The 16,372-nt window shown below is 37.9% G+C and overlaps 1 protein-coding gene across 3 annotated transcripts in view; it reads right to left on the bottom strand.

The window, feature by feature from the left end:
• lig3 (ligase III, DNA, ATP-dependent) overlaps window positions 1–16,372 on the bottom strand; it is a 31,840-nt gene that overhangs the window by 3,118 nt on the left and 12,350 nt on the right. Inside the window, exons 1-17 of one of the 3 annotated variants that reach the window (XM_059351351.1) lie at window positions 15,975–16,132; window positions 12,858–13,391; window positions 12,075–12,203; window positions 11,564–11,779; window positions 11,279–11,430; window positions 10,821–10,987; window positions 10,058–10,135; window positions 9,767–9,935; window positions 6,849–7,004; window positions 5,670–5,801; window positions 5,478–5,557; window positions 4,839–4,926; window positions 4,681–4,758; window positions 4,417–4,540; window positions 2,073–2,215; window positions 1,895–1,969; window positions 1,271–1,417 (exon numbers count right to left, since the gene is read on the bottom strand). In XM_059351351.1, the coding sequence (XP_059207334.1) occupies window positions 1,271–1,417; window positions 1,895–1,969; window positions 2,073–2,215; window positions 4,417–4,540; window positions 4,681–4,758; window positions 4,839–4,926; window positions 5,478–5,557; window positions 5,670–5,801; window positions 6,849–7,004; window positions 9,767–9,935; window positions 10,058–10,135; window positions 10,821–10,987; window positions 11,279–11,430; window positions 11,564–11,779; window positions 12,075–12,203; window positions 12,858–13,368 (2,445 nt within the window). In that variant the 5' untranslated portion in view covers window positions 13,369–13,391; window positions 15,975–16,132. Of the gene's footprint in view, window positions 1–1,270; window positions 1,418–1,894; window positions 1,970–2,072; window positions 2,216–4,416; window positions 4,541–4,680; window positions 4,759–4,838; window positions 4,927–5,477; window positions 5,558–5,669; window positions 5,802–6,848; window positions 7,005–9,766; window positions 9,936–10,057; window positions 10,136–10,820; window positions 10,988–11,278; window positions 11,431–11,563; window positions 11,780–12,074; window positions 12,204–12,857; window positions 13,392–14,483; window positions 14,603–15,974; window positions 16,133–16,372 lie in introns of those variants that run through there. The other 2 variants (XM_059351350.1, XM_059351352.1) reach the window with 2 other exon arrangements.

Here is a 16,372-nt window from a genome sequence, read left to right as displayed (position 1 = left end):
TTGTCCACAAAGAGTGAAAAAACACCATATTATGGGATGCCCAAAAATGACCCCCTTAAAAAAAAGTATGTTGATTTTTGTAAAAAAAGCAAAACATTTTTAAAATGCCTAAAAATGAGTCAATTATAGTCTGTTGTTTTTAATCAAAGCACGCTGTTCTTCTGAACAATGTCTTGAACAACCCATTTTCCTCAGGCTTTCAAAGAGAAATGCATATTCAACAAGTGCTGGCTTCATCCTTAAATAGAGGCCACCAGATTCACTCCTGTTTTTTCACAAAATTGATGACCTCACTGATTGAATGCCATACTGCTATTTTTTTTTGAACACACCTCTTTCAATTAATTGCCCAATTGCACAGCCTTAAGAGTGTGCATATCACGAATGCTGGGTCTTGTTGGTTTTCTGAGAATCTACTGCACCTACTGGTACCTTGATTGCCATGTAGCAATAAAAAATATACTAAAAACCTGGATTAATCTGGTTAGTCACATTGAACTGCTATTATTTTGAACACTACTGTATTAGAACCTAACATGGCAAGAAATGACAGAAAAACACATCATGGGATGTCCAAAAATGACCATCTCACAAAAAAGGCATACCATGTCGATTTTTGTCAAAAATGGTCAAATTTCAAAATGCCTAAAAATGCTTAAAATTCTTCAATTATAGTCTGTTGATACATGTGGTATTATACTTTGTCCAAAAATATAGAAAAAAACACAATGGTATGGGATGTCCAAAATGACCCTCTCAAAAGGCATACCATAGACCAATTTGGACTCTATGTCACTGGCAGTGGCGTGGGCAGACGGGTGGCAAAAAAACCCGGAGGAAAACAGTTGCGTTCTATAAAAACAATAAGGAGGAACAGAGGAAAACATCAACACAGGTCTTGCTGTGCTGTTGGATGTCAGAAAAGAAAAAGTAAAAAAGAATTGGTGTTCATTCATATCGATTATTTTCGTAAAAGACGTCCTTTGAAGCTAAACCGGACGTTTATGGTTGCAAGCCATTAAACAGACGGACTGGACCAACTGTTAGTTTCTGCCACCAGTTAGGCTCTGGCCACAAAATATGTCATCATTGTTGGTAAACAGTAAATTAATTAAAGTAAAAAATCGTTCACAGTGAAATTTGTAAAAAAAAAAAAAAAAAAATTGTGTTAAAATTGCTTTTCATCACACTGCACTGAGGACTCTAAATTATTAACTGTAATGCATCAGACTGTGGTTTGTGTACTTAAATCATTATGGTGACAACGTACTTTAAGCTGGGGCAAGTTGGTAGCAGTCTTCCAGTCCTTGTCATCACGGATCCGCGTCATGCGGGGAAAGCGGATAGAGATGCCATCAGCGGTGTGCATTTCTGATTTGGAAAACTCTGCACCTGTGATCTCCCAGACAGGAGCTTGCTGCAGGGGAGAAAACACAACAGCAGGTGAAACATAAATGACAAGGCAATGACGGCTTTTCCATAAAAAAAAAAGGGGGGGGTAAGCAATTCTACCTTCTGTTCAAATTCAGGGAGAAAGCCATGACTATTACTGTTCAAGGAAAAAAGTTTGTGGATTTCATTACAGAGTTCTATTTTCAGACTTGAAAGCCAGAAAGGGTCATTTCAATCAAATGTTTTCAATCTCTGAAGTGAAAGTGTTTTCATGGAAACTACTTTTAGGTTGAAAACATCTCCCAGCTCTGCAGTGTGGGTGGTCATTATCTCAATACGACTGAGAGTAATTTATTTGGAGATATTCCTGCAGAAGACATATGCAAAAGATGGTTTTTACTCATCACTTCATTTAAAAGGTCTGAAGTAACCAGACATACAGCTGGCTGTGTATGAACACATCCACTGAGAAATAAAAATGTGCTGAATAGAGAAATCTCACCTGAGGATCACGTATAATGAAATCTGGATAATAGTTCTTAATGATTTTCATCCAGCCTGGGATTTTGCTTGGGTCCTACACACAGACACACACACACACACACACACAATTAATAATCTTCTATTTTATTACATCAGCTCAATATTCCAGGCAGGCCTCCAAGTGGATCTTCTCTGACCTTGCTGATTTTGATCACATCCAGCTCTTTCTGGAGCCTGGCCAAGGTGGCGTCATCGTAGCCTCCGGAGCACTTGGTGACTGTGCACCATTTCTTGGAGTGTGGGTCATAACAGCCCATCAGAAAACTGGACATAATGCCCCCTAGTGAGTACAAGAACACACATGGCCTTAGGAAGGAAATTAAGTGAAGTGCTGCTGGTGGAGACTCTGCAAACCTATTTTTTAGTCCCTCCACAGACTTTGAGAAAAAGACAAGTGGATTTGAGGTTCAGGGAAAGTATACCATGTAGGCGTATACATTCAGTTGTTTTCTACTTCCTGCTCCTCTCTCACATTATATGACAAGTGTTTTCATCTGATTTGTTGTTTTTGCCCTATTAGATTGTCTCTACACTGCATGAGCTGTCTTCATTAGCCATGCTTTTGAGATTTGTACCTTTGGTTTTGCATTTGTTATGCTTCCATTGTATTATATGCTCATTATCCAGCCTCCTGAATGGCTCCCATAGCTTGTCTTCTTGTATGCTTTACCCATTTTCCCACTTTCAGTGGGAACGCTGACCTCAAGATGTCTGATTGAAAATGGGTTCTATGGGTACCCACAAGTCTCCCCTTCACAGCCCACTTTATGTTTATCCCATGCAGTTTGGTGAGATATATTGCAACAAATTTTGCCTATTCTAAAAATGGTGTATTTGAGCTTTATTTTATTAATGTGTGATGTTAACCCCCATAGTAGTCATTTCATAATCACAGCCTCATGAAACTTTAAAACCATGAACTAGAGACCTAGAGCATTCACAGGATGGCTTTCCTAGATCTGTTGACATAAAAAATGAGATTTCTCAGAGGTTTCCGGAACAGTCTCAAAGTAATATTTTGGACCACGATTATCAGTATTTTTTTTTAAACTTAGTACAAAATCTGTGTAACAAATGGTATCAACGCAAACACGATGTGAGTCATAATTGAGTATGGGAATCTTCATACTTCATACACCCAAACCACAATGTTGTAACCCCTTATACAGTAGTGTTCAAAATAATAGCTGTCGAATGTGACTAACCAGATTTATCCAGGTTTTTATGTTTTTTGGATTGCTACATGGCAAACAAGGTACCAGTAGGTGCAGTAGATTCTCAGAAAACCAACAAGACCCAGCATTCATGATATGCACGCTCTTAAGGCTGTGCAACTGGGCAATTAGTGGAAAGGGGTGTGTTAAAAAAAATAGCAGTGTCTGCTATTGACTTTACAAACTGAAAACTATTTTGTACAAACCTTTTTGTTTCTAGGATTTAGCAATCCTGTGAATCACTAAACTAATATTTAGTTGTATGGCCACAGTCTTTTATAACTGCTTCACATCTGTGTGTGTCATGGAGTCAACCAACTTGTGGCACCTTTCAGCTGTTATTCCACTCCAAGATTCTTTAACAACATTCCACAATTCATTTACATTTCTTGGTTTTGCTTCAGAAACAGCATTTCTGATGTCACCCCACAAGTTCTCAACTGGATTAAGGTCCAGGGATTGGGCTGGCCACTCCATAACATCAATGTTGTTGGTTTGGAACCAAGATTTTGCTCCTTTACTAGTGTGTTTGCTGCTATTTTTTTTAACACACCCCTTTCAACTAATTGCCCAATTGCACAGCCTTAAGAGCGTGCATATCATGAATGCTGAGTCTTGTTGGTTTTCTGAGAATCTACTGCACCTACTGGTACCTTGTTTGCCATGTAGCAATAAAAAATATACTAAAAATCTGGATTAATCTGGTTAGTCACATTGGACTGCTATTATTTTGAACACTATTGTACATTGAATAGGCTTATCTTATAAATCTTAGTATTACAGGTGTATTACTAGAAAAAAAAAAACTTGACTTTGTGCTGAGCCGCATCTCAAATTAATCTTCAGATTCCCAGCTTTCCGACAATGTATACTACTTATATGTGGCTTCTACTGCTGACCTGCTATCTCCCCCTGCAGATCCTCTGTTGCTCCTCTCTAAGAGTAAATAAAAAAGCTTTCTCTTCATGTAATTACCAAGACACAGAATATGCACTGCTAAAACGCAAAGAGTTTGCAAAATGGTCCACCTGATCATTAAAAGAGCTTTCACAGCATTATAAAAAATTAAGAGTAATAGTAAAACTGTCTTAGCTGGCTAATTTTGGTATCCCTAGAGTACCATTGCTTATTTTACAGGAAGTTGCCATGCATTAAACTATCAGAACAAATGAGAACATCAAGAAGTGGAAAGGACTGTAGCCGCTGCAATGCATAAATAAATTAATAAAGTGGGTTAAATTAGTAAAGTGGTTAGGGCTTTACAGACCGTTTGAGCCTTTTCCATAGAAGGCCCCCAGCACCACCAGGTCAGCTGTGTCTGCCATCGCCCCTTCGTTCAAATAGTCTTTCTTCACCTTCAGCCAGTGGCGCTTCCCAGGTTCATAGGTGCCCTGAGACATAAAGATATACAGAGTTTGATAATCATAAAGCTAAAACCAAAGTAGACTTGCTTATCGGGTTTCCACTCTTATGTACAATACTAATTATGTCCATCTGTTTCTTCTGATTTTGGAGGTAAAAAGCAACTAACCTTTACGTCTTTCAGCACCAGTCCTTCAAGTCCCTCTCTGATGACACGAGTTATCATTTCAGCCAGATCTCCTGCCCTCTGTCAAGCACAAACACACATATGATATCATGAGCTCCTATAGATGTATACATACAACAGGAAGCTAAATTTTTACTTACAGTGACATGCTTCATCTCTGAGAACAGGATCCTGTTGGTGACTTCAACCATGTTGTCATGCAGGAACTTCCTGCGTTCACTAAGAGGCCTGGAGAATATGAGGACAGTGGATAAATGGTAAGTGGTAAGACAGCTTGTAATTGTTTATAATGTCCACAGTTATTAATGTAACTGATTCTGTGATACAATTAAAATATAAAATAAAAAATGTATTGTCTTATTGTATTTACATAAATGGCTAAATAATCAAGTTACTGTTGTTGCTAAACTGCCAATGAATTTAAAAGTTGTATGTATTTTATATACAACAAAGCTGAAGACTTGTCCTCAATTTCTTTCATTAATCCTTCAAAGATGCTTCTCCTACCACACATACTAGGACTAGTGCTGAAAGCACAGAAAATGTGAAGTAAAACTACCAAACCCATGAGAAAAAACAAACTTTCAGTAGGGAAAACTGACTTTCAATAAACTGAAATTGAAATAAAAATGGGATCTTCACATAAAACCATAATCCAAACATAATAAATAACACTGAAGGGGCACGACCCAAAGGCAGAGCAAATGCGACAAGTGTTTGTGAAAGTGTGTGGAATGCAAAGACGTTTTAAGAGCATGAATGGAATGACAACACATTACCTCTCCATGAGACTCACGCCATTGAAGTAGATACAGTCAAAAACAAAAAGGCACACTTTGGCATCTTGAAAGGCTGCTTTCTGAAGGGGAGGAAAGTATAGAGTTAGGCAATAATGACTGGTGTAATTCCTGAAAAAAAAAAAAAAAAAAGAGAGGAAAGAGGAAAGAAGCAAATTGCTATGGTGTTCTCACCTTGTGTACACCCAAAGTCCCAAAGGGCAGGGGTTTACTGGTGTTTGTATCAATTAGAAGGACTTCAGCATCCAATATCATACTGTGGCCTCCAGGGAAAGCCTGTGGGATGTATTCCTTGAAATGGGCCACCTGAAACATCGACATGGACATACAGGGCTTACTGAGTGGAAACAAGACGCATGTTAAACAACTATTACAACACGACTTAAAATATTGGCACCACCCCATATTTTTAATAGGCTGGACAAAGTAACAACAAACAGCCTAATAATAAGATGCATTAACCTGTTTTAGATTCAAAAAAAACTTTTTAACGAGTAGAAATTACACAAAAGGTGTATCATTTGGGCTTGTACCTATTACCAAGGTTTTATGATCTGAACTGTCCCACAATGTTATCATTTATCAGAATAAAACAACATTAGGGAACTTGGACAATTGTAATTAGACGTCATTCCCACCCCCACAGAATGTTAACCTAACATTAACATAAATTGCCTAATTACAATGGCTGTGGGTCTATAATCACCCATTTGGCTAATGGGTTGCATGGGCAGGGCAGTCACACACACAGGGCAATGTGTCTGCAGCCAACCAGGACAAAATGCTAAAACTGGCTCATACTATAAGAGAAACAAGTCCCAGGAGAGAGAGAGAGAGATAGTAGGCCTAGCTTCTGCATCAGCTATTTAAGAAGCAGCACAGTGTATCTGAAGGTTGTTGCTTCATATATCATCATCAATACTAATACATGGAGCTCAAGTAAAAGCTTGGCAAAGGAGACTTTTAGCCTTAAAATCCTATAGAATGAGGAGTAAACCAAGACAAAAGAAGCAGAGAAGCCTCCACAAAATAGGCACATTTCTTATCCTCACATTTATAGGATGTGTAGAGTGTGCACACCAGCCTCCTCTAGTGGTTCATTACATGATGTGGAGCTATTTATCCCTTCATGTTTAAAGCTCTTGGCCTCACGCTGAGAGAGCAAATGCTGGAAAATCACTGTGGGAAATCTGTATTTCATGCTGAGAAAATACCTTTAAGTTCCTAATCCTGCAGGGGCAAACCTGAGGATATTCTATTCTGACATGCATCATCATACTAATTGAGACACAGCCTCACAGGCTCTGCATGTGTGCATTTGTACTGTGCGTGTGTGTGTATTATAGGACTGACTTTGTGCGGCAACACTGGCTTTAGGCTGCGGCTGAAGTAGCTGAAGTTGTCTCCGTTCTTATGGACTTGCACACGTTCTCCATCATACTTGATCTCGGAGTACATCCCGTTGGGGCATTTCTTCATGGCGTACTCGATGGATTTACATGCTTCAGCCTGAAATCATAAAGCAAACAACAAGCTCTCAGCACGGAACCAAAATAGCTTATAAAGACTTTTCATTAAAAGTTTCCCTGAGTTGCTCCAGTGGCAAAAGTGAGCCAGTCTTTCAGACTTTGCAAAATGACATTCAACTTTTACATAGCTTTAAGACATATTTCTGTTTAGTTTATCATTTGCATTTTATTTTTGTACTTATGGCCATTATTCCCACCAGTTCTAAGAACACTGTATTCACAAAGTTGTTGTTGTTATTTCCAACATTTTTTATTAAATCCTGAAGAAATCACAGAAGGTACCAGTAAAAAAAAGAGAGAATAGTGGTTACATTTTAAGTGAAGTTTTCAACTCACTCTCTTTTCACTGACTCAACTCTGACAACTTTAAATTGACATCAAAATTACATTAAAAATCAGTGTATTGTTCAGCCATACCCATATCCCAGCAATTGCTTTAAGTACAGTGTTATAATAACCAATAGAAACTAAAAAATAAGCATCGAGTTGTTGTTTTTAAATAAAGGAGAGAGCAATAATATTATAGGCAGCAGGGGAGAAGCAGTTTCCGGTTGAAAAAAAAACACTGCACTGTACTGCATCATGAACTCAATTTTTGGGAGGAAATGTATTTGTCTCAATAATAACCAAAAACATTAATTTTCTCTTCTAAATACCTGTTTATTCTGAAAGTATTTCACTGTTACACTAATTGATATGATTAAGCTGGAAATGTGACTAAGCATTCACCTGCTGCTCTTAGTGCACCAACTGCATTTCAAGCCTAAACTAGGACTGCAAGCAGTACTGACCGGCCCCCACAGTACACGCGTGTCGGGGCATGCTGCCGTCGGGGTGTGTGCGTTACAGGGGCCAGTCTATACCACCCCTATGAATTTCATTGCCTTATAGTGTTATAGTGTGGCCATGGTATCAAATATGAAACTAGACTGCCACCACAGTGCCACTTAGGGCCGATCAATAAAACCTTAAAGGGTTATCCTCAGGAGGGCATTGACAATAATTGTACCAAGTTTTGTATAATAATGCACAAACTATCCCTTTAATCCTCATACAGTGTCTGAAGGAGGACTCTTAACTGATATGTATAAGTTAGAAGAGGCAGGTAGCAATGGTGGAAAGTAACTATGTACATTTACTCAAGTACTGGACTTAAAGTACAATTTTGAGGTACTTTTATGTACATTTTATGTAACTTTATACTTCTACTCCACTACATTTTGAGGCAAATATTGTACTTTTTACTCGCTGTCAGCTACATTTAGCTGACAGCTTTAATTACTTTTCAGGTCAAGATTTAAAATGAAAAACATGATACATTTAAAATGATTACCCATTTTTATAAATTAAACCACTTAAAAGTTTATTAGGTAGTTAAAATGACCGGAGTGGAGTCATTTCACAGTGTGGTATTAGTACTTTTACTGAAGTAAAGGATCTGAATACTTCTTCCACCACTGTCCTTTTTACTTCTTTACTTTTTTTTTTTTTACTTTTCAGGTCGAGATTTCACATAAAAGATGCGTGGGTCGCTGGGACCCGCGCATCTTTTATGCGCGCACGAGAGTAATAAAAATAAAAAATAAAAATAATAATTTGAAATACAATAGGGACCTTGCAGGTCGTTGCCTGCTCGGGCCCTAATAATCATTAATAGTTGCATTTCTAACATGGGATTTGGGACAGTTGTGTTTAGAGTAGGGAGCTATCTGTAAGGTCCAGCTGCTGCTGTTTGGCTGTCTAGTGATGAGCCATCAGCTGGTAACAGTGTGAACATCATGTTCTCTTCATCTTGTGGAGTTTTCCCCTAATGTGAAGAAGTCTGGGGACCGTTCAATCTTCTGGCAGGCTGGTAACAGTCTGAATGATTAGTTAGTCTCTCCTCTCTTATTAAGTGTGTGTGGAGGCATGTTTGTTATGTTTTGATTAAATGTGTGGCAATCTTAATCTTAACTGAACAAAAGTGTATTTTTGTTTTTGTAAAGTGACTAAAAAGATGTAAATTTGTTTTATCTAAATTTTTTTTTTTTTTTTTTTTTTTTACATTAATTAGTGTAAAATCAACCTGAAGCCTCACAGCTTACATTCATAATGAGGTCCAACAGGGACTTTGGTATGCGGACAAAGACATCCAATTAAATTTGTTCAACAATTCAGAAGGTCATGTCTTACTTCTAACCTTTTTTCTTTTGCAAACCAAAAGGTATGAAAGCAAAGATTACTGTCTTTTATTGCAAATCTATTTCTAATTAAGTCCATTTATATTTTCACAGTTAACCTACATACCTTGCCCTGAAGCAAAAAATATATATCATTTTAGTATTGGCCTACTGCTGAGGATATAATGTGGAATTAATCAGCAAATCAAAGAGGACATGAGGACACATCATGTTCATTAGAATTATTTTGTATGCCTCAAGAAACTCATGCTAAGGACAGATGTCATTTGTATTCAAATTTGTAGTATAAATAGTAGTTGTCAAAATGAAATGTTTGTAGCTATGCGTTTTGTCTAGAAGTAATTTTAAAAATGCATTTTTGACTTTATGTGTATGAAAACATCCCCTTTCCTTATCCAAGTGAAATTCCCTCACACTGTTTGGTAATGTGACTTCCTGAAATCACGGTGGTTTATACAAGTCAGCCTTGCATTTAAGACATAAAGACAAATAGTTAAATCAGGGAGAACTGCTGAAAAAAAGTAAGCATATACATTTGTTACATTTTAGTGGTGGTACTCACCAACATGGGCTGAACAGGGGTCATGAGCGAGGCCTCAATAGTGAGGAGTTTCCTGGGTCCTGAGCCGTTAGATGCCTCCTGCTGATTCCTCAACACCCGTTCAACCACATCACCCAGATTACGCGAGGCCTTGAAGGCGTCATAAGCATTTGGATCCAAGGCATCCAAGCTGCAAAACGGAAAATAATGAAAGAGTTACAGATTGGTTTAAAAATAGATTTTTTTTTTTATTAGAAGTGGTGAAGGAACATACTGTATTTTATCTTGTAGGCAGAGGACGAAGACACTTACACATGTTTTGCTCCAGAGTTCATCTTCAAGTCGTGTTTAATTAGCCGAATGATGCATTTCAGGTCATTACTGGTGCATCTATGATGAAAAGAGAATGCAGATTATCATTGGGGTAAATTTGTGAAGGAGAGGTTCTACAGCATTTCATGAAGTCTAGCTGGGTATTAGCAAAAATGTTCTAAAAACACATAAAACAACTTTGTATTAACAGAAACATTGCAATTCAGAAACAAAAAAGCTTGTCTGTTATCTGGCACAAATGTGAGATATGAACACAGCTTCAATTCATGTGACTTTCCCTGCAATGTCAATAACACATGTAGACATTTTATTCTGTACAGCACAAAATATTGCTTCTGTCTGTTTACAGCTGGCAAGATGTTATTTATGACAAATAAACATAGTCCCACTCTGGCATCTGCTACTGTGGAGGGTAAAATGTCAAATATGGATGTCAAGTATGTGTGTATTAGACATGCCCTTAGGAAGACAAACAAAAAGAAAGGGAAATCTGAACAAAAAACAAAATCAAAAATATATTTTTTAAAAACTGTGCACACAAAACAAGTGGAAACAGACAAAAGCCACATTTACAAATACTCTAAAAAAAGAAATTCTCATAATCTGTCTCTTTGACATTTACACATTTTTGTAGTTTAACAAAAACAACAACAAAAAACAAACAGACAAGTCACTTAACAAATCTAGACTGAACCGTGCCACATGATTGTTCCTGTTTTTAGAAAGTTGGCAGGTGCATTACTTTTTGGCAATCTCCTCCAGCTCAGTCTGCTGCTCATCCTCCTTGGTCAGTTGGGCAAGGCGGGTCAGTGAGGCATCCACTTCCTGGATGGTCAGGAGGCTCTTGGAAGCCGCGGGAAATGATTTACTCTCATCGAAGAACATCCTTACTGTCTCAGACACATCACCCTACAGAAAAAAGAAAACACCCACTGTATTTTTCTTCTTTTTTTTTAAGCGTCATTTTTGACATTGAGTTCCTCTGTGATCATTTTCAAAACACAATGTCAAGAGAATATAATTGCCTCAAAATGAATCCCCTGAGAAATGTATTTTCAATCCCAGAATATCAATGAAACATCTTTGAAGAATTGCTGGCATTTTTTTTTGTTCTAAAATAAAACATTCAGCTTATGTGGTTCATATTTAACCATTTGCAAAGCATAAGAGTTCATGCGTGCGAGCATATGGATCACTGACCTGCTCCAGATCGCGCACCATATCATCCTGGTTGCATCTGAATATGCGGCTGAAGAGTTTTACAATCTGCTTGTCGTTAAGGTTGTAGACACTTTTTACAACGCCTGGCAGGAGCAGTTTCACTGTCAGGTAAAGATCTCCATGGAACTTATCTAGTATGGGGGGGGGGGGGGGGGAGATCACATCAAAGATTTAGCTGTAGAAATGCTGGCCAAGGGTTCTGTCCCATGCTGAAATCTGCTAAAGCCCAAAAAGACAATAAAAAATGTGGATGAACACACCAACCTCCCCCTGAGCCCTTCTTGAGGAACTTTTCAATAATCTGTGTCTTGGTGTTGTAGCTGTTGTGTTCTGCCACCATGGCACAGAGCTTGCGAAACTCTCTGAAGAGGCAGTCCTTGTGCTGGCGGTCACAAAGCTGGGTAGACAGGGCACTGCCTTGGCTGACACTTGCAGGGGAAGAGGACGGTCCCGGGCTGCTGGAGCTGCCAGCTTTCGCAGCTGACAGGACAGTAAAGTGAAACAGTGCATGCAATGAGACCAATTTGACAAAGCGAGTACTTCTGCTACATTCCCAGTGGAACAAAAAGTCAAGTCAATGATTAGTTGGGTGGAGAATAATCAGACAGGAGTGGAGTATTTTTTTGGACACTTTCTGATCTAATTTTTTATAGATAGTTCTTAAATTTAATTACTTTTTGTTGCAATACTGACCAGTCTGCCTGTATCGTTTTAGCTTTTTTGAAAAGCACCAGGGCAAATAACAAACCACTTAACCTGAGATTTAATATCTTACCAGTGAAGCCTGAAAACTTGCGTGGAGCGTTGACAGATGGGTCAGCAGGAGGAGCCATGAGCTGGCCACTAGTGTTCATCTTTGACTGCACCTTCTTCTTTGGGCTTGCATTGACTTTGGCCATCAGGTCTACAAGAGAAGGCAAATGGCAAAAGTGAAACAGTGGCTAAATCAGAAACAAACATGTGAACTTTAAATTAGTTTTGAGTGGACACATACATGGAACTACTCATTTTACCTGATCTGTTGTTTAAATCCTGAATCTGATTTCTTAATTAAATTGTTTATTTCAACCTGACTTACCTGATATGAGAAGCTACGAGTTAGCTTCAACACCAGCCCAGGTACGGCCATACAACACGGTACAGTACCAGCATACTGAGCACACCCTGTGAACCTGTTCCCATTTATGATGCCTTAATCCAGGATTAAGGCATCTAATTAGTTATACTGGTCAAACAGGTTAGCTAACATTAAGTGCAATAATGTGAGACACGCCTAGCATTGTGTTGAGTAAAGTACATTAATTTGGAGTTAACCCAGAGATGCCAAATCTCAGGATATTAAGTGTACAAATACAAATAATAGCAGGATGACTTGTTTCAGAGACATCAATATTAATGTGTGTTGCCTTGAAGATCAAATATCAGTGCCATGACACAGCAGTGTTAAACCTGCCTAGAATCCACAATAAAATGCTATGCATGCACAGAAGACAACAAGAGCAACAACTGTATGTCTTTTGAAGAAAAAGTAATTTGAGTGAGTGTGTGATTGTTGTACCGGAAACATGTTTATTAATGAGCTCCTTGTCTTCATCCTGCAGCTCCTCCCAGCCCTCCAGATCTGTGATGTCCTCAATCTTCTTTGTGGTGGCTCTTGCCCTTTCCAACTTCTCAAATATGCACTTCACATGATACCACTCTTTCATCTCCCCTGCAGACTCGCTGAAGGGGTTTGGCACAACTTTCCCTATGCGTACAATGCCCTTTTGGATTTTGTCCTTGCATTTCTTACATCCTGCTGTACCACGTTTGGCATATTCAACGATAAACCTCTGTTCTGCCATATCTGGCTGGTTGGAGAAACACTGATGTAAGGAAAGCCAGGAAAGATGATGGGTTTGCCGGGAAAAATTTAACACATGAACAGTTGGAGATAGATGTTTACAGCATGAAGAGACAGAAACGGCTCTAAAAACGTTCCAGAGTTGATGACACCTGAAAGGTCTTCCAGGAGGCAGTATGCCAACACATACAGTCTTGCGAGCTAAAAAAAAAAGCGATCTCTGCATCCAGTTGTGAGGCAGGTTACAACCTATGAAAGCAAAGGGAGAAATTGGTTGACAGTGTAATTCATTTGTGCCCTATATAAAGGCTGCTTTGACAAATCAAACATTGCCAGAACCATCAAATTGAGGAAAGGTTTTTAAACCAAGGTAAATCACTCAGCTTGGCCTTATTCCCATAGTTGCATTGATGGCAATCAACTGCATTGCAAAATATCAGCACATTTCAGCTAATTTACACTGCACTGGTTTCCAATACACATTAAACAGTCGAAGTAAACCCTATTAGCTGAGTCCCAGGTGATTTACTGATCAACACAGAAATAGTCCAGGCCACCATGACCCAGTAAATGTGTTATCAACCCAAATGTAAGAGGACAAAGATCCCTTGACTCATCGTTCATATGCACTCTCTATATACGACAGTAGTCATCTACATACGAACTGCAAGCTAAATTAACATAGTATAGTTTAAAGAGTATTTAGATGGTGGTTCGTAGTAACTTAAATTGTGCAAATCTAATTAGCGATCCAATTTTTGTGAACGTCTAGGTTTTGAAGGCTCAACCACAGTGGGGAAAGCACTGTAGTTGTGTGTGATAAAGAAGAGGATAGTGTAATTACTTGCTATATACAATTTCTGATAATCCAGCTTTAACTAACCATGATGCATTGCTTGCCATACAATTATGCTTGCGTCCCGAGTTAAACTGTACTCAGTTAACTTTACATGCAACTTATTTTTGTTTACGTTAAGAACAAAATGTTGTAAACTTCGGTTTTGCGTAACGTAAGAAACAAAGCGCTAAATGTGCCTCTTCAACATTTCAATAGTTAAGTTGTACAAGACTTTCTGGAATTTTTTCTGCACGTTAAAAGACTGTGTCTCTATCCATCGTTGTAAGGTTTTATATCACTGCAAAGGTTAACGTTACAAGTTTACCATAGACGACACGCTGGCATTTGTTTGGCTAACTACATGATTAGCATTAGCCATACTCTGTGTTCTAACGTCACTTAACGTAACACATAAGACAGCTGGAAGTAAATATATCGCAAACCAACTATCAAAATATCTTATCGATGATATTTCTGCACGTATTTAGCTAACGTTACTGTACCTTGTAGAAGCTTAGCAAAATATGAAAGCACAGTTTAAATTGCTAGCATTCATTGTTGTTAGCCAACAGCTCACCAGTGTCAAGTTAACGTCAACTACATCATAAAGATACGATACACTTCCGGGTTAGGTCTAGAAAACAAAAGTTATATTACCTTGAAAGTTATATTCATTACATTTCGTCACCCTGTTAAAATAATCGCCTAACTCATTTCTTCAAGTTTTGCAGGAAACACAACTTCACCAAAAGTGTAACATATGACATTTATTGATCATTTCCCTCAATAAGGATGTAGCAAAGGATGGCTATTGGTAGTAATATATAGTAATAACACTGTGTGTAAATTATGTAACTTAAGAGAGATAAATGACTTAGGCAATTTATTGAACATGCCTTTGTGACTTCAGCAAGATATGGTGACACTTTATTTTGAAGGTGTCTATATAAGAGTCACACAAGCCTGTCAGAAACATGACATGACAAGTATCATGAGCATTAATATTACTTCAAAGTGTCATTAATGTTCAGGACACATCCCATGTCATGTTTATGACACGCTCATGTCACTCTTATGTAGACCTTAGAGTAAAGTGTTACCAATATTAGTGTCAACAATAAAACACTCATAAACTAAACTGATAACTAAACAATCTCCCTCTAGCTCTTCTTTGCTGGGTTCTTATCTGATGCCCATGAATGTGGCAAATTGTCAAAGAAGTGATGATCTTAAATGGGTAAAATCTAGGCAAAATAACAAAACAATTTTGACCAAAAATGACTTAGGCGATTATTTTAACAGTGTGGCGATTTATGGGTATATTCGACTAGCATAGCAAAACGAAAATATACATGGCACACTTTTGCTCCACATCGTGTACAATGCGAGACAAACTATTCGTTTTTAAGGCTGACATTTTGCTTTATTTCGAAGGATACACATCACACTTCCGGTATCTCTCTGGTAATTTGTTTTACCTTGACGCAACTAGCCATAGCTAAAGCCAAAGGGGTACCGCATGTGTTGTAGTAGCCTCACAATGCTGGTTGGGGTTCATAGAGACCTTTAAACGAGTAGCAGGTGCTATACTGCCATCTGCTGAACAGTATTTACAGCCAACTAATTAAGATAATGCCAAAATAAAGATTACCACACAATGGATACATTCTTTAGTATAACCATCTGCATAACTGCAAATATTTGAAGAAATATATATATATATATATATATATATATATATATTGTCAGGGAAATAAGCAAGAATCCTGCTTAGATTGATTCAATAGAATTATGTATAACGCCTTTATTAATTTCATTTAGTTAAAGAGTTACAGTCATCTGTAAAATGACCGATCAAAAGAACAGATCTAAATGAACATTTAACAAAAAAAGTAAAATGGAAAAAGGCTCTACAGTCTATCAAAAAGTCGATCAACGCTACAAACTGTTTGCCTTTTTGCTATACTTGACGAAAAAATATAAGTTTCACCCACCTTACGCTTGTTCCCTGTCCATCGAACAAGCCTGGGCAAAGTACTGACTGGGCACAGTCTGTATATACAGTATGTGACGCAATCACGTAGACGATGAGACGGGTATTCAGACGCAGACAAAAAAATATTTTTACGATTGTTTAAATACCAAAACACAGATCACTAAATTAGTGATGGTAATACTACAATTTCTTTCAATACTACCAATAACAAAATATTATAATTTTATAAAAATGTAAATATAAATACATTTATCCAGCATACTACCAAACACTGGCTATAACTTTTCTTTGCTAAATACACATAGTTGTAGTTAGTTGGTAAGTCAGATGAATAGATCAACAATGTAGAAGTTGGTACTAATACTGCGGCATTTCATGACTCCCGGAAAGATCAAA

This window comes from Centropristis striata, chromosome 15, assembly GCF_030273125.1.
Source record: "Centropristis striata isolate RG_2023a ecotype Rhode Island chromosome 15, C.striata_1.0, whole genome shotgun sequence".
NCBI classification, from domain to species: domain Eukaryota; kingdom Metazoa; phylum Chordata; class Actinopteri; order Perciformes; family Serranidae; genus Centropristis; species Centropristis striata.
Note: the sequence above shows the minus strand (reverse complement) of the source record. Positions and strands in the feature narration are given on the sequence as shown.